We start from the raw sequence: 23,941 nt of genomic DNA on the forward strand, positions 1-23,941 counted from the left end.
TAAATGATGTGTCTATTTTGTGAGATTTAATCTTCTTTGCAATAAAAATAGATTATAGTAAGTTCCTATCTAGAACGTTATTAGACACAATATACAGAACATTTTGAGAGATCAATTAGATTCCAGTATTATCCAGAGTATATTTAACACAAATTACACTGAATTTTATATTCCAGGATAATTAAGAAAGCTTTAACTTCACCATGAAGATCAAACATCAATGCTGACAAAAAGTCAGAATTTATTTGGGGTGAATATCTTGATCTAATTTTGTACTTTAATTAGACTTTTAAATTTTCAACAACCTGCTTTTAAAACACATGTAAAGCTATGTATCTCAGAAAAATTGAATTCAGAATTTAAAAAATAATCCTATCCTTTTGGTTTTCTTGTTATGTGAATTTTGAGTTAAAACAGACATTTAGATTATATGCCTTTCAATCTATCTTAAATGTGACATGATAAGCCCACTGCACCACACGAAGATTAAATATTGAGAAGTTACCATGTCTTAGGGGATTGGAAATTGTTAGAAGAACAGTTCCCCAAGTTGTAATCTGCCATATTTATCCCCGACTTGTCTTGTAGTGACAACTGTGTCACCTAAGAGAAATAAGGAGGGGACCCAACCATTCTACCCAATTCAACACATGACTTCCTTTGTTCTAAAAAATAAAAAAGATAACTGGAAAGGTCAGCAAGACCATAACCTCTGGTTGTGAACATTTAATACTCACAGGAGAGTCTAATTCAGTTTCCCCAAAGAAAAGTTACCCAAGTCTGTAAGAGACATAGTACATGAAAATGCAAACCATTCGTCAACAGTGAAATGCCAGATCCAAATCAGCATTAGATGTAAGACATGACACATCTTGCTTCCTGGATGGGAAGCATTATAGCTCCAGCTCAGCTCAGCTAAGGTCTGTAAGACCTGTAAGTGAGCGCTGCAAAAGGCCTGACTTCAGGCACATAATCCAGTCACTGCGGGCTTGCGGAGAGGAGACCAACGGAGCAGTCGAGTGCGTTTTCAGGTCAGCTCTGCTCCTGGCTAAGCGGTGTGGGCTGGGGCACGCGGTGGGCGGGTGGCGGCGGAGCAGGCGCCTGCGGCAGCTGCAGGTGCTGAGCCGGATCTGAAGCGCTCGCTAAATGGAGCTCCTCTGTTTGCTCCTGATGGGCGTGAAGATGTGCCAAAGTTTCCTTGGACAGTGTGATTACGTGCACGGGCTCGGTCTGTGAGGGTTCCATCTGGCTCTCAATCATATTGAGGCTCTGAAGGTGCTCTGTTTGCTCCTGCTGAGCTGAAAGAATTAAATTCTGCAGCTGCTCGGGCGGCTGCGTGAGCAGGGTGAGATTAGCAGCCTGGTCTGCGGTCATGCTCTGGGAACTCTCCGCAGTGACAATGCTGATTCCTTGGCTAGGACCAGGCATGAAATTGATGTTATGTACAGAATCCGTTACAAGAAGCTGAATTTCCTGCTCTCCGGAGGTAGAGAGTTGATAGGGCTGCAGCTGAAGAATATTCCTGACATCCTCAGTATTATTATTGCCGGAAACGCTGCTGGCATCGGACGCCTGCTTCTCTTTGCTATGGATTTTCAAGTGAGCCTTCAAGTTGTCTAAGCGAGCAAACTGTAAGTTACACTCAGGGCAGGAGAAAGGCTTTTTGCCCGTGTGTAGAATGCAGTGTCTCCTCTTGGCACTCGAGTCAGAGAAGGATTTGCCACATACAGCACAGGAATATGGCTTTTCTCCTCTACAAGAAAATATACGTTTTATTTTTTAAACATCAATTTATTACTTCCTGATTATTTAGGGAGAAGCAGTCAAGAAGAAAGGAAAGTTAGCTTAACCAGGAGACATAAGTCATGGGTTCTCCTACTAACGTAAGGGCTTGGAGCAAGTCACACCTTCTATGGGCTTCATTTTCTAACCTTAAAGAAAAAAAGGGGGAGTGGGTATTTGAGGACGGATGGTGGATGGGGCTGTGGGGCTGGGTTAGATGTGATAAAATTTTATGATTCCATTGTGCGTATTTCAGATAAGAAGGTAAATGTTAATACATTACACATAAAATTCTTTTTTGCTTTTAGTTCTCACAGCCAATTTTTAGACTCTAGAAGCCAAATAAATACATGTTTGATTTCAATACTACAAATTTAAATAGCCCGTAATTGTGTTAGATGAACAAGTCAAATCTGGAAATAAGTTGTGTTAACAAAAAATTTATTCAGAAGATATTAAATTTAATATTTAGTTTTGATGAGACTTAAGCTTTGGAGTAGCCCCCCAACCCAAAATTAAAATTCAAGAAATGACATCAATAATGCAGACTTTTGCTGTTCAGAATCAGTTTTCCTGATTTTGCCTAAGTGAGAAATTTCTTTATTGAAAAGATAAAACAAAATAATAAACTACTCAGGAAATTTCTACCAGAGTAGTAATTTGGGGAAAAGGACTATAAAGGTAATATATGTCACCCTACTGAATATTAGGAGTGAACGAGGACTCCATGTGAGAAAACTGTGCAAAACTTTACCGATGGATTCTGATGTGGGTCTGAAGAGAACTCTTTGCTGTGAACGATTTGCCGCAAATTTCACAAGTAAATGGCTTCTCACCTAAAAAAGGGGAAAGCATTCAGAGATATACATCCAAAATAAAACAAAAAGAAAAAGTCACCCCATGGTATCACAATACAAAAAAGAATGAAGGCAGTACCACTTGAATTCTCAGTAGGCATGAGTGAGTGAATCAATGGAGCACTTAGCAAGTGCCTACCACGTACCTGAGCACTGTGTGCCAAGTGCCCCGAGGACTCAGAGAAGTATAAGGTACAGTCCTTTCCCTCAAACACTTAAAAACTGAAACAAGGAGGTGGCGATTAAATGGACAGAAACCACATCTGCTTCTGTGTGGACCTCCCTTAGGTAACTTACACTCTCATATTCCTGCGTGACCTTCCAGGGACACCCGGGATGGTGCACAATTAGGGATGACTCCCATTTCCATCTCCTTTCCCAGAACCTGACCACTTCTTGCCACCTCCACAGTTACCCCCGGCCCAGGCTGCCACCACCTCCCGGCAGCAGCCCTGCTCCTGCTTCTGTCGTCCACCATGAATGTGGCAACCAGAGTGATTCTATACACGGTCAGATCCTATCACGTTCTGCTGCAAATGCTCCAACAACTCCCTGTCCTGTCTGTGGAGATAAAAGCCAAAGCCCTGGGCCTACAAGGAATCAGAGAGCTGCCAGGTCTGTCTGCCCAAGGCCATTCCTCACCCCAAGCCTGCCTAACCTCATCGGGCACTCTCCCCTGCTCACCAACTCAGCTTCCAGAGAGTCCCTGAACACCACGTCCCAAGCAAGCCCCGCCCAGGGCCCTTGCACTCACCATCCCCACTCCCCGGCATGTCTCCCCCAGGAGTTTCCCAGAGAGGTTCACTCTCCACACTGCCTTCCAGTCTCTGCTCAAGTGTCACTTTATCAGTGACGCTTCATCACCAGAGAGTACTGACCCAGCATGTCTCGGCTGGCTTCCCTGAGTTAGTTTCCCCACAAGGCCATCCCCGGCTTATACACTCTACGTATTACTTACGTGTCTATCCCGTTCTTGACATTTTTTTTTTAGTATTTTCTTTTTTAAAAATATATTTTTGTTGTTATTTATTTGCTTTTGTTTTGGGGGAGGTAATTAGGTTTATTTATTTATTTTTTTGATGGAGGTACTGGGGACTGAACCCAGGACCTTGTACATGCTAAGCATGTGCTCTAACACTGAGCTATGCCCTCCCCCACTTGTGTCTCCCATTCTTATGTAGGATGATTTGTGGGCTTGTCCACTCCGAGGACCCCACTGTCTAGAACTGGGCCTGGCAAATGTTCCAGAAATCCTTGTTGAATAAACAAATTTCAAACTGGGAATTAAGGCCCACACACGATGTCGTGACTGCTCCAGACCCACTAGGAGTAATAAGGCTTCTACAGCATTTATTCAGCGTTAGTTTGTATACTGCACATACAATGACAGACTGCCATGCCCTCCAGAAACACAATTATTGTTCCTAACGGAGGCAAGGGGACTATGAATTAAAAAAAGAAAGAAAAAGAAAAGCAAAATCCCACTTAACTAGGTAACAGCAAGGGATGAGTGAAGTGGAGGATGGTCAGGTAATTTCCCTTTCACAGCATCTACTAGAAAATTTAGGCTAGTTATTTCCCCAAGTTCAATCTAGGCACAGGACGCTTATGACAACTTGGGACAATCTGCATCTTTGCAGCAATGACTCTTACCCACTCCAAAGGTTAAAAGCAGGCCACTGCCACTGTCTTTCCAAAAAATCACACAATCATCTCAATAGATGCAGAAAAAGCATTTGATAAAATTCAACACTCACTTATGGTAAAAACTCTTACCAAAGTGGGTTCAGAGGGAATATATCTCAACATAATAAAAGCTATGTATGACAAACCCACAGCCAGCACAACACTCAATAGCGAAAAGCTGAAAGCCTTTCTGCTAAAATCTGAAACAAGACAAGGATGCCCACTCTCATCACTTCTGTTCAACACAGTACCGGAAGTCCCAGCCACAGCAATCAGACAAAAAGAAATAAAAGGGATCCAAACTGGAAGAGAAGAGGTAAAACTGTCACTATATGCGGATGCATACTATATATAGAAAACTCTAAAGACCCCACACAAACGATTAGAATAAACAAATTCAGAAAGGTGGCAGGATACAAGATTAACATACAGAAGTCTGTTGCATTTCTTTACATCAATAATGAAATATCAGAAAGGGAAAGTTAAAAAAAATCCCTTTTAAAATTGCATCAAAAAAATAAAATACTTATGAATAAACTTGGCCAAGGAGGTGAAAGACTTATACATGGAGAACTATAAAACATTGATAAAGGAATCTGAAAATGATTCAAAGAAATGGAAAGATATCTCATGCTCTTGGGTTGGAAAAATTAATAGTTAAAATAACCATACCATCTAGAGGAATCTACAGATTTAATGTGATCCCTATCAAATTACCCAGGACATTTTTCACAGAACTAGAACAAATAATCCTAAAATTTATATGGAACCATAAAAGACCCAGAACTGCCAAACCAATACTGAAGAAAAAGAATGAGGCTGGAGGCATAACCCTCCCAGACTTCAGACAACTCTTACTCTGCAGAGCTACATTAATCACAACAGCATTGTACTGGCACAAAAACAAGACATATGGATCAATGGAACAGAACAGAGAGCCCAGAAGTAAATCCACATACTTCTTTTCTCCCTAGGCTAAGAATCTCTTAAGTACTTCTCTTCCTACCACTCTCCTGACCCAAAGGCCTTCATCTTTCTTCCCCAAAGAGCCTGTTAACTGGCTTATTGTCAGAACTTACCCTCTCTGACCATCCTCTTGGGGCTGCTTGAGTAGCTCTTTTCCATACAGGAAGCAAAATACGCCTCCTTTTTGCCGAGAGATCTCCCCTTGCCTTCACCGCAGGTCCGCCCCGTGGTCAGCAATCCCACTTTAGCTGTTCATCAGGGAACTCCTTACCACAGGCCTGCCAGGCCTCTCACATTCTCAACCCTACGCATCCTGTTCCCCTCTGGGAACGCCTCTTCCCACTTCCTCTGTCCATCCAGCACTTACTCTGGCTTCAAGATCCAGGTCTTTCCTCTGGGATGCTTCCCCAGATCTTCCCAGGGAAAGTTAATCACCTCTGTGTTCACATCTCTACTGGGGCTTTTATCACACTCCACTGAGGTCCTCACTAGAGCACATGTAGACTCTGGAAGGGACTGTTGCAGGAGGGGCCCCTGATCTCACAAAGATGGGGACCAGCAATGTTAATGGATAGTCTCGACACAGGGCTAAGGAGATTTAGGAAGCTTCAAATCCAACCCAACAAAATGAGGCTGTGAATGAAAGCTGTGACTCAGTTACCTGTATCACAGGCAGGGCACCTGCCTGGGAGTGGGAGCCAACAGGGGAGGATTGGTGTTTACCTAACATCACATGCAAGGGACAGGGACACTGGACGGCTGCGACTATACTGTATGAACTGGGGTCAGAGGCCACTCACCAGGCTTCTCTTGGGCTAATTCCCTGAACTTGTCCCCAGCTCATCGAGCAATCTTTTGATCACTAACTTATTTTCAGGTACACTGATGTCAGGAAGGCAGTACTGCAGACAACAGAAAGGTGTAGTCCCTTTGTTAAGTGAAAACATTTGCTGCTTTCTCAGTCCTGTGCTTGGCATGGCTTGGCTCAGTGCCTGATAGCCTGACCAGCTCCATGTACGGGGACAAGAGCTAAGCTGCAGTGACCTCACGACACTGCCTGTCATCTTGCCTCCATGTCAAAATACATCTGTCTACCCAACTGAAGATGCCCTCTTAGGGAAGAAAGCATCTCTTACTTATCTCTGACTTCTTGTGCTTGGCAAAGGACATCTAACCCAGAGAGAGTTTGCACTTAAAGAGCTAAGAGATGACAGTGTTGGTTTTCCAGTAGGTGTGGCCCTGCTGTCGCAACAGGTGCTCTTGCTTGGCCTTCTCAGCACCACCTGCCTGCCGGGCCTGTTCACAACTCCGTCTGTGCCTCTCCCAAACCTCCTCGGGGGAGCAGGGAAGTGGCACGCCAACACCAACTCTTCTCAACCCCGACATCGTACACGCTCTCGGTGCTAAGGACAGATGAGTCACAGTCCCAGCCTCAGAGAGCCTAATACTCTGACGGGTTTCATTTCTTATTTCTAAGGATACAAACCACTTTACAGAGCCCTTGTCATCTCCTTTTTCACCCATCACATCGCCACTTCCCTCTCCTGCTCCCGAGAGTAGAGAGTGGAGCAGTTTGCAGGGATTACAGAGAGAGGACTTGTTCTGCTTTTCACCCCTACTTCAAGGCCCGCTTCTCCTCAGAAAGACCAGAAGCCTCACTGACATCTTATGCTCAGAAGACAAGATGAAGACGCGATGTCTCAGCTCTGGCACTGTCCAGAGGAACCGAGGCCCCTGGGCTCCCCCCGCAGACTCTTCACAGCCCCACATGCCATTCACAGGCCTACATGTAAGCATGTACATCCGTATCTCTGCTTGCAGGTCTCCTCTGAACTCGGACTCAGATGTCCAGCTGCCTCCTCCACACATGTACCTGGATGTCAGAGAGACATCTTAGACCCCACATGTCTAAAATCTAACTCTTGATTTACTCCTCCATCTGCCCCAGTTTCTCATTCTTCCAGCTGCTTCTGCCTTCCCTTCCTCTTAGCCCTCCACATCTAACCATGAGCAAATCACGTCAGCCCTTCCTTCAGATCACATCCGGAACTAGACCACTCAACACCGCTTCCACTGCTACCACCCCGTGCAGAGCCCTGATTACCGCACCGGCCTCCCAGGGGGTCTCTGCACCCTCCCGAGGGCACCTGCACCCCTGCCTCACCCCACCCGACCCCACGTGGAGCTGGAGCAATCCCATTAAAACTCTACATTACATCACATCAGTCCTCTCCTTAGTCATTTCACTCAGAATAAAACCCAAAGTCTTTTTTTGCGGCCTCCAAAGTTCTCAGGCCTAAGTGCGCACTAGAGAAACCTGGAGAGCTCCTAAAAACACCAGTTCTGAGCCTCATTCCAAGTCACTTCAGTCAGAGTCTCTAGGGGCAGGACCAGGCTTTTTCCATTTTAAAGCTTCTCAGGTAACTGAAGCACACGCTGGACTGGGAACCCCTGCATGACAGGGACTCCAGCAGCCTCTGACATCCACCCGCACCCCACCCTCCCACTCCCACCGCCCCAGCACTTCCACGCCCACCAGAAACCCTCCTGCCTCAGGCCTCTGCACCTCCCATTCCCTCTGCCCACAACGCTCTTCTCCCGGGTAGACACAGCCCTTGCTCAGTCCCCACAGCATTCACATCTCCGTCCACAATGTCACCTCCCCTGCCCGCACCAGCCCCGTCCCCTTGCCCTGCATTCAGTTCTTCATAGCACTTACCCCCACCTAACACGTCACACAGTCACTTGTCCTCTGTCCCCCTGTTTGAACATCAGCCCCTCAAGAGCTGTCCATCTCATGCACTGTGCTATCCTCAAGACCATGAAGACTGCCTGGTACCCAGTAACTGTTCAGCTAATATGTGTTCAGAGAATGAATTAAATTTCACAGACCCTATTAATGATGTCTGTGGAAAGAGTGTCTAGAGATCCATTTTTATAAAACTCAGACCCAGTGAGATATTTAAGAAAGTAAATGACCTTAAGTAGAAAAACTTGTGTTAAAAAAAAATGTCCAAGGCAACATAAAGCAATCTGATATATAATTTTGGTGGACAATTTACCAGAATCATTAAATTATCAACTTACAATAGGAAGTTTTTCTTAGAAAAATCTAACAGGTTTCTTCCTAAGAAGTGCTTCTTACCCAAAGTTCTAAAAGGCCTACATTTTTACTTTTCTGATCTTAAGTGAAAGAATTTGACCTGCTCTAATTGATCCTGCCTCCTCTTCCTCCTGGAAGCTGATTTTTCTGAAGGTGATGATGCTAATGCTATAAGTACTGGTTCTAGGAGAGAAAGTGAAAAAATCCTCAGTGCCTGTGCTACCTTTGTGTCTGCTTCACTTTGCTTCCTTTTCTAAAAAAAATTATTTTGATAATCTTTTGATGAAGTAAATTAAGACTGAAACACAGAACCTGATTCAGACTTGTTCTATTTAGTGGTATTAAGTGAAGTTTCATAAATGAACAGTGCTCAGTAAGTACTCTCGGTTTTGCTAACCTACAGAGATGAGATTTCCCCATAGCACAGTGTATTCTGCCTGGGCTTTTTAAATGATCTACTTATAAAATCCCCACTCAATTTACAATAAACACAGCCTGAGGAGGGGACTCCGAACACTTCATAACTCATTCTCCCGAAAACAGGAAGAAAGGGCAAGATGGAGTTTTACCCGTGTGTGTTCGTAGGTGTTTCTTTAGCTGAGACACATCCATGAATTTGCGGCGGCAGTGGTTGCATTCCGGTAATGAGTGGCCTTGTCGCAACAATAAAAAAAGTGTCAGTGCATATATGCTGTCCCTGCATTTCTTCAGTGATTTGTGTTAAAGCACTTCCCTGAAAAATAATCACTTTAAATATGGTACTTTAATAAAACAACAATTTTTAAATTAAATCTGGTTAACAGTAAATATTTTCCTATGCATCTCAACTCACTGCTTCCCAAAAAGAGGTGGGACCCTTCCAAACTCCCTAAATATAATCTCCTTTTCCTCTTGAAGCACTGGTGTGACTGTGGCTAACTGATCTTAAGTGATGCTCCCAATCCCCTTTTCATTTCTTCTCAGTTGGCAGAAAAGAAAAGAGGCCCACAGGTGGAGCCAGCTGGAGAAAGCTCGGACTGGCACTTATGGGGAGGAGACACCATTGTTCAGGCACCACTAACAACCAATTAGCAGGAGCCCCCTTAGTCAAGCGGCACCTTGAACGATACCAATTTTGCAGGGCTTCTGTGTATGGCACCAAAATGATAATATAAAAATTTAATATAAATCAGAGTAGTAGAGAATAATACAAGGACACCCAATTTATATTGCTTTTTAAAGAATTATTTCCCTAAAAACTCATTTATCTTCCGCAACATGAATCTGACATTTCTGAAACAATTTGTAATTGCTCCCCACCTCAATCCCAATTTTCCCTCACTTTATTGTACCTGTATGAACTCGGTAATGGCTCTTTAGTTGTCTTTTCTGGCTGAAATATTTTCCACACTGATCACAAGTAAAAGACTTCTGTCCTGCCAAATAAAAAACAAAACACGCAAAAGACTATAAAGAACTAGAAAGCTCACTAATAAGGTAAATATCATAGTGGGCCCAGGTCCCCATTTTCTATAAAAAAAACACAAGTTGACTTGTCTACAAACCCAAATGTCACTGTAACTTAAACATGCAAAGACATGAAAGGCAGTAAGGAGTGATGGAGACTGGGGCAAACTGGGAGAATTCAAATTTGCCCCAAAGGCATCCAAAGTAAAATAATTCTAAACTCTGGTGGTTAAAACATGCCTGCATGTTGAACTCCCAGCAGCCAGTTTATAAGCCCTAGTTTAAGGCTCATTGCTGTGCAGAAGTCTACACTGTGACAGATGCATAATTCTGTCTTTCAATGACACTGCTTGGAGAATGATATCGGGGAGGAAAGACCACTCAGATGGCAGTAATGCCCACCCGGGAACTGGAACCTGGTGGCAGCGGGCCCTCTGGCACAAGCCTGGCTACCTGAGTGCAGGCTCATGTGCTCCAGCAGCGAGTGCTTGGTGGTGAGAGCCTTGCTGCACACGGTGCAGGTGTACGGCCGCTCGCCTGTGTGCATCCGGGTATGGACTTGCAGGGAATGCTTCTGGGCAAAGCCTTTTCCACATTCATTACATTTGAAAGGTCGCTCCCCTGGAACAAGAGCCCCAGAAACATGGCATAAGCAAGAATCTGCACATCTTTCTGTCCTCTCTCCAATTAAAACGACAATGAATGGGAGAGACATCAGCAATAAAATTTTGCAAGCTCAAACAGATGAATCTGATGCCAGCAGTGAGGAGTGCTAAGAGAAGTATGACCTAATTTTAAGACAGAGCCTCTGCAAGGCTCAGGAATTGGTGGCACCCGTTATCTCTGAAAGTAGGGGGTAAGGAAGGATAAATGAGTGTTCCAAAAGTAGCTGGCAACTCCCCTGCCCCGATCCAGTCTCCTGCTTCACGCAACCAGGAGACCACCTCTCTCCCTAACAGAAGATAGAGACTGTTCTCTGAAGAGGGTAAATCAAACAAAGGGTCTCTGGACTAGGGGACTCCGGGTTAGAGGCCTCCCAGATCGGTGGAGCAGGACCACCATAGGGAGAACAAGTCAAAGTTTCCATCTGGGACAATGAGACCGCTCCCCAACCCAGCCTTTGGTCCCTTCTTGTGCCAGACACTGGCAGCCAGGCCTAGAGCCTCCAGGTGGGAGGTGAAGTGCCTTCTCCTGGAATGCGATGGGCTGGAGGAAAGAGAGCTGAAGGAGCCAGGGATCAGCGAGGATGCCCACAGGCCCTCTCCACACCCACAGAGTTGCCTGCAGCTTTTAGCAAACCATTCTTGCATATAATTAAATACAATTAAAACACACACACACAAATCATCAGTCAAGGAAGGCCTTAAGTAGTTGAAATAGATACAGAACAGACAAGAGAAGAAGCAACTTGCAGAAAACAGAGACTGCCCAGAGTGAAGAAAACATTAAAAGCTAAGAAATAAGCAAATGCTGTTTTCAGCAGGCTCACAGACGTTATAATATTACATTGTGAAACAAAGAGGATTCTAACTCATAAGAAAAAAGGAACTCAGAGAACAAAAAGAGCTCCTACCAGTAAAAAAGTAAGAGCAGAAATAGGAAAAACAAAAGTTAAAATATAAAGAAATCCCCAGAAAGTAGAGCAAAAAGTGATGGAAAATAGGAGAGAAAAGGTAAAAATGTTAGAGGATGGGTCCAGGAGGTTCAACATCCAAACACCAAGAGTTCCAGAGAAAAGAGTAGAGACATCTATGAAATAACATCTATGAAATAATTCAAGAAATTTTCCTGGAAGTAAAAAATACGAGTTTCCAGACTGTATGGATCTACTGGTATCCACCCAAACGGAAGAAGAGAGACCCACACTAAAGTGATTTAATGCAAAACTGCAGAATACAGGGGGCAAAAGGGAAGACCCTACATGCTGTCTTCCTTAACAAATCCTATAGAACTATTTAACTCTTTAAATGATCCTTCATTACGTTCAACAAATTAAGTGTCTACTTAGTTCAAAGAACTAGAATTCAGGGTTCTCAACCTATCTGTCCTTAAAAAGCACCAAAGCTCCAGATAATGAAGTCAGAAGCTCTGGGGCTGGGACCAGGCACGGGTAGTTCTTCAAACTCCCTAGGAGTCTGTAACGTGCAGCCAGGTTGAGAACCACAGTGCTGGACGCTCCTGCGTCACAGGATGGCTGTGGATGAAGGAAGACTTAAGTATCAGTTCCCATACTTCAGCTTACAATCAGGTTGAGGGGTATATAACAGGGATATAACTACAGCCTGACCCACAGCTGCACGAGTTAGGTGTATAAGAGAGGCTCACAGGAGGAAGGGGTTTCTGGCTAGGGCTGCACTGTCCAATATGGTGGCCACTGAAATTAATTAAAACAAAATATTCAGTTTCTCAGTCATATTCACCACATGTCAAGCACTCAAAACACACATGTGGCTAGTGGCCACCATAATGGACAGCACAGATATAGAACAGTTCCATCCTCACACAGGGATCTATTGGCCAGCACCGGGCTAGAGGTACCAAAGAGGTAAGGACATTTACAGCTAGATGGCTGAGTGAGAAAGTTGTCCAGACCTGGGCAAAAACATAGTTATGGTTGGGAGGGAGGGTATAGCTCAGAGGTGGAGCACATGCTTAGTATGCATGAGGTCCTGGGTTCAATCTCCAGTACCGCCATTATAAAAATAAATAAATAAAAGGAAAAAAATGTTTAAAACCCCACAGCTATGGTCAAGACGAGGAATCTTCAAGAATCTTAAAGCAGATTAAATGTGGCTAGAGTTTGCTTGCTTCCTGGACATTCAAGCCTTGAACCACAACTTCAAATAAGAAGAGAGGTCCTGGAATCAGGTCCCTTGGGTTCAAATTCCAGCTCTGTCACTACATCGATGCCCTGGGCAAGTTACTTTAAGCTTTCTAGGACTTAAGTCTCTTCATCTGTACAACCAGGATAATATTACCTATCTCACAGGACTGCTGTGAGACTTCACTGCAGTAACATGTACACTTTGTGACAATGCCCATCACACAGACGGTGCACAATAAACGAAAGCTATTATTATGGTTACTTCTCCAAATCACATTCCAATAAGCTGTGAAAGTGTAATTACCTGTGTGGCTCCTCTGGTGGATTGCTAAAAAGTGATTGTACTTAAACACTTTGCCACAGTCTTTACAACGGGCCTCAGGGCCACCGGGGCGCTTCCTCCTTCCACAGACCCTCTTGGCTGAACCCTGGTCATCTTCATCCCCAACAAGTTTGTAATCTTTAAGTTTGACAGATCTCCGAATCCTCCGCTTGCTGCACCGGCTCTGGCTGTCCTGCCCGTCAAGGGTCTGGGGATCACAGTTCTCATCTTTTTCAGCCGGCACTCCCTCCCCTCTACCTGGCTCACAAACAGGCTCAGACTCTTCCAGTTCTTTTGCTGGAACCTGCTCATTCAGTACACCACTGTCTCCTTCTTTAACCACAAAGTTTTGTCTATTCTGAACTGAGTTGTTCACTCTGAGCTGTGTTTCCTCTTCTGCAGTCAGTTCTGATTTCCCCTCCTGTAAACCACTGACTTTCCTGGGTCTTCCCCGTTTCCGCTTTGGGGGATCATTTTTCTTATTAGAAATAACAACCACTGGAGCACCAGCGGTGTTCAGAGTCGTTGGCTTTGGGGAGCTATGATTATTCTGAAAGTCTGTATAAGCCTTTACCAGGTCATAGACTTTTAAGAATTGGGCAGTGGCCAGGATTTGTTCTGTACTTTTCTCACTGGCCTGGAGACAACCTGTGTAGATAAATTCCAGCAGGATGCCAAATGTGTCAGCAACCATGCCTTCCAGCATATAAATGGACTGGCCGATCTCCCCCTCTTCAGCAAACATCATTGAGAAGTATTCACTACTAGCAGCAAGCAAAGCTTTATGGGCCCGGAAATGCACATTCTCCACGATTAAAGTAATGTCACACAGAAAGCCTTTCTTCCTCTGATTCTCAAAACTGGCCAGGACAGTGTCACTGTGGGTGTCTGAATGTACAACAAGCTGCCCAGGAGGCTCTGATGATGTCTCTGCCATTTTCTTTAGAAGCCCAAGAAGGATTAATCCTGAAATAAGAAAATATTATTTAAAAAAGAGGAGGCATTATCTAACAATCCCACTCCAAAGGCACCTACTCTTCACTTCACTTTAACTAAATTTTACCATTTACCACTGTTAAAAGTCTATTTAAAAACTTAGCTTTAGGTTCTTATACTTATTGTATCATCACCCAGCCGAGTGAATTTCCGACATCCACGGTACCGCTCGGGGTTCATTTTCTCCTCTGTAAAATAAATTGGGCTCAACCACCTCTTAAGTCTCTCCCTGCACTAATTTTCCATAGTTGCATAAACATCAGAATGAAAACTACAGTGCCTGGATTTTACATGTTATTAGCCATTTTGTCTGTGAAACAAAAATGGAAAGGGCGACGACAACGTCCACGTGCGAAGTGAATTTTGGGGTAGCTGCAATTAAGTAATAGTACTGTAAAGCGTATTCGGCCTCGCTCTGTAAGGGCGGCGTGGATCGCTCAGGCTGGCGCCAGACGACACGCGGCGCGCAGCTGCGGGCGGGCAGGCCGTTCCCCGGAGCCCGTGGTCCGCCAAGCTGGGAGCGGGGAGCCAGGCGACGGGGGGCCCCCACCTCCGAGCCCCGGGCCCCTCGGGCCGGACCCTGAGCGGCTGCTGGGGAGGGGTCAACACGGCCGCGGGCCCCGCGCCCCCGGACGGTGGGCCCACGGCGGACGTACCTCTCGGGACGCCAGGAGGGGTCCGGAACTGGGCCGTTCACCCGCGGCCTGGCGGGCGCACCCGGGCCGGGCCCGCCCAGGCCCCCAGCTCCGCTGGGCCAACAGCCGGCGTTCCTGCGCCGCCCGCTTCTGCCCCTGCGCCGCCGCCGCCGCCGCAGCCAACCCGGAAGCGCCGGCGCCGGGAGCCGCCTGCGCGGACGCGAGACCACGTGGCCCGCAGAGGCGCCCCCGGGCGGGGCGGGGCCTGAGGTCCCGGGAGGAGCCGCGTGGAGAGCTCCAGCGGGTCTTAGTGTTTGCGAGGAGTGGGCCGTAATGGCGTTGTCACTCTGCAAGTACGGAAGTTTTATATCCTTTTAGCTGCTCACCGACACCCTGATTTTGTCTCTTCCCCTTCCCAGACGCTGAAGCTGGCTTTCAGGTCTCGAATGTGTGACGAATGCTGAGTTAAAGCGCCTTTACATTCATCGTCATTGTCGTCATCCTCCTCCTCATCCAATGCTTTAGTCCAAGGGAGTGAAGAGAGCCCTCTAGTCGGATAGATGTGGTTACTGAGTGACCTGAGTTACCCTCTCAACCTTGTTCACCTTAGTCGTGATATGCAGATGTTAACACCAGTGCCAACACTGGGTGACTGTGGAGTAAACAAGATTAAGTATGTAATGGACGTAATGGTTTAATTCATGTCTACTATGATTAAAATGATCATTATTATCATTATTCAGAATTTCAGTATTTTTCTTTAATAGACTGCTAAGGGTTTCTAACTAGCCTTCATTGCAGTGTTGTTCCCTCCAGTACGCAGGAGTACAGGAGACCTCTCCAAGTGCAAATCACATCCAGAGACTGGAGTCACTCCCTTGCTTAGATTCTTTGTGAATCCCATGTTTCATCTTGATAAAGACCAAGTTTCTGGATGTAGTCTACAAGCCCCACCTAAATCCAGTCCCCTCCTACTTCTCTGTTTCAGCACTTTCTCTCAATCTACGCTTCACTAATACCTAATTGTTTACAATACCCCGTACCCCTTTCCAGAGTCTAATCTCCCAAGATTTTGAAACTGGAGGTATAATTACGTCCTGGCTCTTTAAAATTTTTACTAGTTTTTATTAAAATTATCTCCTTCTTTGAGGTTTCCCTCTTTGTCCTGAATTGCCTCTAAACCCAAGGATTTGTGGGGTCCAAGTAGGATGGGGTCTCTGCCTGACCTCTACACACTAGCAGGAAGAGAAGTAAGTCCAAGGACTTGACTACCTTGTTTTGTCTCACTGCCACAACAATTGCAGAAAAATACTGGTCCTCCACAAATCCTCAATCCAACAGCTGACGATGACTCGTTGACCAGTTAAGCCAGGTACTCCCCCTCCCTCATTCAGTCATGGCTCAGTAAGGGAGGCTCTATGAGGGGAAGCTGGGTCTGGAGGATCTTCCAGCATCAGCTCCTTGCAACAGAGACTAGCCCTCTGATGGCAATTTTGTTTAGTATCCATGCTGACTTTTCTTGAGATGTTTGTTGTCTGTGTTTTTGGCTAAGGCCAGCTCGTCTACCTTCAACAGGTCTTCATAACTTTGAATCTTGCAGAGCAGAGTTTGGGGGGCCAATTACCCAATAAATATTTATTCAATACCCACTAAGTTTCAGGCACTGTGTCAGGTGATATGGATATAGCAACTAACAAGGCCCTTGCCCTCACAAAGCTTACATTCTACTAAGGGGAAAAGACAAAAATATAAGTAAACAAACAAGTAATATAATTTCAGAAAGTGTTAAGTTTTATAAGGAAAGCTGATAGAGACTGACAAGGAAAGTGAATCAGGATAGGGTGACATTTGTGCTGAGGTCAATGATACGGAGCCAGCTGTGTGACGATCTGGAATAAGAACGTTCCAGGCAAGGGAAAAGCAAACATAAAGCCTCTGGGACTGGAAATGAGCGTGATACTTTTGAGGGACAGGAAAGGTCTGTGGAGTTGGAGCACAGTGAATGAGGGGGAAAAAATGGCAGGAGATGGACTGGAGGTAAGGTTACCACATTTTGCCAATAAAAGCACAGGACATCCAGTATAATTTGAATTTCAGATAAACAATGAATAATATATCATGGGACATTCTTATAATAGAAAAATTCATGTGATTATCTGAAATTCAGGAACAACTGAGCATCATGTATTTTATCTGACAACCCTCATTGTAAAGGATGCCTGATTCTGACAATATAGGAAGATAAGATTATGAAAGAACCTTCCACTGCAAGAGAGCTAGAAATGGCAACAAAAAGTGCATAACTTAAAAGAGCATAAGGTAAGTAAAGGAAACCCCAGAGGCCAAAAGACAGAACTGAAATCAGAGTAGTAAGCTATCCTTAGAGCCATGGGGCATTTAATGAAACTAGGACCTAGAGGCTTAGGTTTTAATGGATAAACTAGGACCAGCAGAAAAAGCCTTTGGTGTGTGTGAAGTAGGGCTTCGGAACAAAGATCCTCCAACAGAAGTCAGGCCCCTCAAAACGGCTACAATCTCTGTGAAAGGGTGGGTTAGAAAACAAAAAATCTGCCAGCTGTTAAAAGGAGATAGCAAGAAACCGTGTCTTTCTTGGCCTTGACTCCAGGTGAGGAGGAAAAGTCTCCTGAAAATTTGTGACCCATCAGAATCTTAAAAAGAACCCTCCTCTCAAAATCTTCCTAGAAATTAAAATGTAATCAATGAAATTTAAAAATAAATGGATACAATTTCAATAAAATTTACATATAATCACATGTAAAACTCAATGAACAGGTTAAACAGTTGAAGAGAGAATTTGTGATTTAGTAGATAAGTCAGAAGAAATTGCCCAGATAGCTAGTCTGAAATAAAGAGATGGAAAGTATGGAAGGGATGTTGAGAGACATAAAGAACAGAATGAGAGTGATTTGTCATATAATTCCAGATGGAAAGACTAGTGAGAAAGGGAAAGAAACGATATTTAGAGATAATGATGAAAATTTTCCAGAATTGGTACAAAACACAAGTCTACAGATTTGGGAAGCATAACAAATTTTAAGAAGGCTAAACTAAAAAGACATTCACAGCTATATAGATATTGTAGCCAAAGTGTAGAGCATCAAAGCTGAAGAGATCTTAAAAGAATGTAGAAAGAAAATACTAATTACCTATAGAGGAAACTCATTTACACTGACTGATAACTTCTCAACAGCAACAGTGGAAGACAAGAGTTTTCAGTAGAATGATATTTGCAAAATTCATCTATTTGTTTCACTTTTAAATGGGTTTTATTTTTTAGAGCAGTATTAGGTTCAGAGCAGAATTGAACAGAAACTACAAAGAGTTCCCATATACCTCCTAACTCCACATATGCACAGCCTTGCCCACTGTCAACTCCAGCATCAGAATGGTACAGTTATAATGGATGAACCTACATTGACACATCATTATCACCCAAAGTCCATAGTTTACATTAGCACTCATTCTTGGTGAAATGCATTTTATAAATTTGGACAAATGCACAATGGCATGTATCCACCATTATATCATCATACAGAATAGTTCTACTGCTCTGAAAACCCTCTACCTATTCACCCCTCTTTCCCTACTAGCCCCTAGAAACCACTAATCTTTTTATTGGCTCCATCGTTTTGCTTTTTCCAGAATGTCATATAGCTAGAATTATATGAAATGTAGGCTTTCCAGATTGGCTTCTTTCACTTAGTAACATTCATTTAAGTTTCCCCCATATCTTTTCATGTCTTGACAGCTCATTTCTTTGTAGTGATGAGTAATATTCCATTGTCTGGAGGTACAACAGTTTATTTACCCATTCATCTAATGAAAAAGTCTTGGTTACTTCAAAGTTTTGGCAATTACGGCTAGAGCTGCTCTAAGCATCTTTTTGTGTCTGTGTGTGGACATAAGTTTTCAACTCATTTGGGTAAATATCAAAGACTGCACCATTTTCATTCCTAGTCATGAATCAAGAGTTCTTGTTGCTCCATATTCTTATCGGCATTTGGTATTGTCAGTGTTCTGGATTTTGGCCATTCTAATAGGTGTGTAATTGTTGTTTTAATTTGCATGGTTAAGTCTTGAAGTCAGGTAGTGTTAGTCTTCTGACTTTGTCATTAGTCAGTCCAAAAGAAGGAAGGAACAGATAAAGAGAAAGAATTGGAGAAGATTTTGATGTTAGGCAGGTTTAGATCATGTAAGGGATTTTATGCTGTGTTAGTCAGAGTTCTCTAGAGAAACAGAATCAATAGGATATAGAGATTTAGACTTATTATAAGAAATCGGCTCACATGATTAGGCAAGACCCACCTACATTACGGAGGGCAAACTGCTTACTCAAAGGTCACTGATTTACATTTTATTTTTATTTTATTTATTTATTTAAAATTGACATACAGTCAGATTACAATATGTCAATTTCTGGTGTACAGCATAATAGTTCAGTCATACATATACATACATATATTTGTTTCATATTCTTTTTCATTATAGGTTACTCAAGATATTGAATATAGTATGTGATTCCCTTTGTGGTTTACATTTTAATCTCATCCAAAAACATCCTCCAAATTGACACTTAACATTAACATATACCAAGAGTAGAATCTGGATTTTATTTTAACTGATATGAGAAGCCATTGGAAGATTTTATAAAGGGACTGATGAACTTGATTTATGTATTTAAAGATTATTCAGGTGCTAGGTTGAAAGTAGATCCTAGAGGGACATGAGTAGAGGCATAGAGACTAGGTGAAAACAGTGAAAAACATGAGGAAAGCTCAGACTCAACAGTATATTTGGAGATAGTTCTCTTTGACAGGGCTTGTTGAGAGAGTGGATGTGGGGGGTGTGAAGGAAAGAATGCGGTTAAGGTTAACCCTTAGGTCAGGGGCCAAATCAACTGAGTATACAGTATTACCATTAACTGATCTGGCAGAAAACTGGAGGAAGAGAGATTGGGTGGATAACAAGTGTGGGGTGGGCATATTAAATTTGAGATGTCAAGCAAAGATATACAGTAGGCAGTTATACAGTCTGGAGTTCAGAGGTGAGACATGAAATTGAGATATTAACAGTGGAGTTACCAGAGTATAGATTATAAATTGTTATAAATAAAATCACTTAAAGACTGAATAATGATAAATAAAAGGGACTTTTTCTCTTTCTCCTCCAAATCCAATCTCCACCCTCCTCCCCATCTTTGGCCTTGGGAGGCTGCAAAGACTCCATCAACAGAGCCCAGTATGTATTGCCTTCTGGGTGGACTGGGTCAATGGAGCACATGGCAGGAGTTTGAAGGAAGGAGAGGATCATGATGAGCTGGCAATTAGAGGTTGGTGAAAGTCCTTTATCATTACAAAGGGCATCAAAAACATCTTTGTAGAAACAGAAATAGACTCATAGACATAGAATACAAACTTGTGGTTGCCAAGGTGGCGGAGGGTGGGAAGGGCTAGACTGGGGTTTCAAAATTGTAGAATAGATAAACAAGATTATACTGTATAGCACAGGGAAATATATACAAGATCTTATGGTAGCTCACGGAGAGAAAAGGTGACAATGAATATATATATGTTCATGTATAACTGAAAAATTGTGCTCTACACTGGAATTTGATACAACATTGTAAAATGATTATAAATCAATAAAAAATGTTTTAAAAAACCATCTTTGTAGGCCATAATAATTGATTGATAACTAGCTGGAAGAAACTATAGTCCAAGGCTCATTATGACTTAAAGGGATATGAAGGGAACAGAAAGATAATTGACAATGTTCAATGCCAATGAGATATCTTTATAGGGACTATAAATATAAACCACTTTATAGGGATTTTATAGCACTAATTCACTAGTGCTTCAGTTTCTAGGTTCCATATCTTCTGCACTACATAGGGGTGGTGTGTATCTGATTATATTTTTATCCCCTACCCTAGACTGGGAGAGTTCCTTATAAATATGCATACACTTATATGGACTAAGCAATCCTCAACATGCCTGGCTCACAGGTTTGGTGAATACATGTGTTTGCTAATTCCTGGAATGCCTTTCACTTCCTAGTTAGAATCTCAATTTTTATTTATTTCTCTAATCTTACCTCCCTTGATTCTGAAAGGTCCATTTAATTCAGATGTTACCCTTCTAAGAATTCTTCCCCAAACTACCCCGTAATTAAGGGCTCTCAGGATTTGTAGATATACCTCTACCCAGGTTTTCATTGGTAAAAGCAAAAACAAGTGAAAAAAGATAAAATAAAAAATCACCCACAACTAGACAGAGGCATACATATGTAAAATATCTCTCTCATTTTTTTCCCTATTCTTGAACTCCTTCCCCTTTACCACTGAATGTATGAAAACTTTTAATAACTGCTTTGAGAATAAAATGAAACATATGTAATAAAACCAAAAATGTTAAAAAAAACCCATAGTATTTATTACTTTGAGTTTTGAAGAATTTAAAACTACAGCTCACATCATATGCTGAAATGAATTCTAGGAGGCTTAAAGAATTAAATATAAACACATACATAGTAGAAGAAAACAAACTAGAATATTTATTAAATCTCTGAAGATGGGAGAATGTCCAGAGCTTAGAAAAGTATTCAATATTATGAGGGAAAGATGAACAGTTCTTTCTTTGGTACTTAAAAAACAGGACTTATTTACTGCCAATACAAAGGACTGATGTGTATGTTACATAAAGAATTCATGCAAAAAAATTTAAAATTACCCAATGAGTAAGAGGGCAAAAGGTATAAAAAAAATTCACAAAAGAAGAAATTTAACAGGTGACCAACATATGTAATAATGTTCAATATCACTATTAATTCAAATTAAAGGAACAAGGTTCTGCTTTCTGCCCCTTTATTCTTATGGGTCACAATTCCTATTACTAAGCTGCCTTCCAAAACAGTTACAGCAATTCATACTGCTTCCAGGAGTGCCCAAGAGCATCATTTTGTTACTTCTTTACAATCGTTTGGCATTATCTTCTTACTTTTTTAAATTCATACCAATTCACCCAGTACTTTAATTTCAGGTTAATAATCCCAAACATGGGGAAGTCACAACATTTTAAAATATAATACAACAGTACACAATCTAGCAATAGGAATGGTCAAATACAGTATATCTATTTGATGGATCTGAGTGTTAACTGGTAAAGAAATAAATATAAAATTGTTTCCTTACTTGTCCACATTTCATTTGCTATATAGATTACCTTTTGTCTTAGGGTGTGTCAAACGGGCACTCTCTCCTCCCTGGCTGAAATTATGAGTTCTTTTAGTTGTAGTGAGAATGACATCTAGACAAGCCATGTAGAGGCACAGGCTGGCTGAAGAGTCTCCTTGGCCCTGGGATGGGCACTACCTCAGCCTCTTCCTGAAGAGGTCTGTGGCAGCCTTGAGGACAGGAGTAATGACTCTCAGTGAGCACCATGGGCAGGCAACTCACTCTTACTGCCTCTGTCAGGGAAGAAATTCAAGGGTCCTGGACACCCAGTCAGACTATTCTTTTTATCGTATTCAGCCATCAGTTGATAAGACTATTCATAATAATATGCAAGCATAATTTTCTAAACAAAAGGAGATCTCAGTAAGAGGTTTTAAAATGATGCATGTTCTCCTTTCTTATTGAAGAAATGCTGTTCTCCCTCCCTAGGGACACAGACCTCTAACTTTCTAAACAAAACACAACTTGCAACCATTAAAGGCAGGATGTGAATGCATGTAGGCAGTGGGGCTAGGGAGTCTCAGGCTCAAAGGAAAGGTTTTCCTGAGTCTTCTATAATATTTTTATCCTCTAAAGTGTACACACAAACACACACACACACACATGCACATACATGCACGAGTGCCCAAAGGACCCTGGCCAATGAAACGCCCTAGGAACACTGACACCGTTATGGTGGTCTCCAAGATGGACTCACAGTGTAGGGGGTGGTAAGGGAAGAACAAGGCTCTGGAGTTAGTCTGATTCTACTACTTATGTAATCTTGGGTGAGAAACTCTTCTCGTGTATAAATATAACATGTAAGAATTTAATAAGATAATGTATGCAAAGCCAGTAGCGCACTATTTGGCACATAGCAAACAGCCTGGAATGGGATCCCTGTCGGTAGTTATTCTAAATAGGCACCTATGTGTAACTAACTATAATTTATATGAGTGTTAGGAACTTGGAATGTCCAGAGGTATAAGCTACTCTGGGAAATTTGATTCCCACTCCCCACCCAATGCTCCTACCTCCTGCACTCTGTCAAACAGATTTACTCGGAAGAAGAGACCCTGGGAAAGAGGTGTGAAAAGGGAGAATCACATGGCACTTGGCTCCTTTCTCAGGTCGGGGACTAATCAGGAGAGTGGGAGCATTCGTCCCACCTCCGTGCAGAACTCAGCAGCTCCAGAACAATGACAGACGGGCTGGGAGAACTCAGAAAACAGCACCCTTGGGTTTGTAGAATTCTCAGGGTGAAACCATATTAGGAACAAGATCCCCAGAAGGCGGCAGATGTGGGGCAAGTCCAGTGGGGTGGACTTGCTCTGGAGCCTATGAGATCCTCTCTGTCTCTCAAAAGATACTTGGGGGTACTTTGCCCGGCTACTGCCCTTCATAAAGGTGAGGGCACTGAAGCAATGAAGTCTGGGTTTAATTGCTAAAGGAGACTTCTTATACCCATAGGCTGAGGAGTGCTGTGGAAAGGACACAAGATTCCCCATTTACTGTGGGAAGATGGTAAATTACAAGCATTAAGAAATGGGAAGAGAAGAGTGGGTAGAACCTTATGTTTCTTGTAAAACTTGGTAGCTACTGACAACTCCCAGTCTCCTGAAAAAGTATAGATTCATCTGCGTGTCTATCAGCAACTGTTCAAAGGCTTTTGGGATTTATCCTAAGTTTGTCAATAAGCTTCTAGCTTTTGTTTAAAAATTATTTTATTATTAAGTATATCATAGAAAATTTATATAAAACAGACTTCTAATTTGTAATGAACATTGTTGAAATTATAGGTATAAAGACAACATGAATGGATCTGAAAGCCATAATGTTTTGTGAAATAAGCCAGACAGAGAAAGACAAATACTTTATGGTATCACTTATACGTGGAATCTTAAAAAAAAAAAAAAAAGGTCCAACTCATAAAAGCAGAGTAGAATGGTGGTGGCTTCTAGGGGTTGGGGCGGGAGGTGGGAGAAATGGGGAGATATTGGTCAAAGGGTACAAGCTTTCAGTTATAAGACAAGTTTTCTGAGGATCTAATGTACAGCATGGTGACTATAGTTAATAATACTGTAATAACACTT

At 42.7% G+C, this 23,941-nt stretch overlaps 1 protein-coding gene across 12 annotated transcripts in view; it reads right to left on the minus strand.

Moving 5' to 3' along the window:
- Positions 1-711: 711 nt before the first annotated feature.
- LOC102529575 (zinc finger and BTB domain-containing protein 24) overlaps positions 712-23,941 on the minus strand; it is a 127,487-nt gene continuing 104,257 nt past the window's right edge. For 7 of the 12 annotated variants that reach the window (XM_072965701.1, XM_072965699.1, XM_072965703.1 and 4 more), the window contains 6 exons: positions 12,969-13,952; positions 10,294-10,461; positions 9,726-9,809; positions 8,964-9,047; positions 2,537-2,618; positions 712-1,753 (listed from right to left, as the gene is read on the minus strand). In XM_072965701.1, the coding sequence (XP_072821802.1) occupies positions 1,033-1,753; positions 2,537-2,618; positions 8,964-9,047; positions 9,726-9,809; positions 10,294-10,461; positions 12,969-13,952 (2,123 nt within the window). In that variant the 3' untranslated portion in view covers positions 712-1,032. Of the gene's footprint in view, positions 1,754-2,536; positions 2,619-8,963; positions 9,128-9,725; positions 9,810-10,293; positions 10,462-12,968; positions 13,953-14,638; positions 14,853-23,941 lie in introns of those variants that run through there. The other 5 variants (XM_072965711.1, XM_072965704.1, XR_012074907.1 and 2 more) reach the window with 5 other exon arrangements.

Source organism: Vicugna pacos, chromosome 8 (assembly GCF_048564905.1).
Source record: "Vicugna pacos chromosome 8, VicPac4, whole genome shotgun sequence".
NCBI classification, from domain to species: Eukaryota; Metazoa; Chordata; class Mammalia; order Artiodactyla; family Camelidae; genus Vicugna; species Vicugna pacos.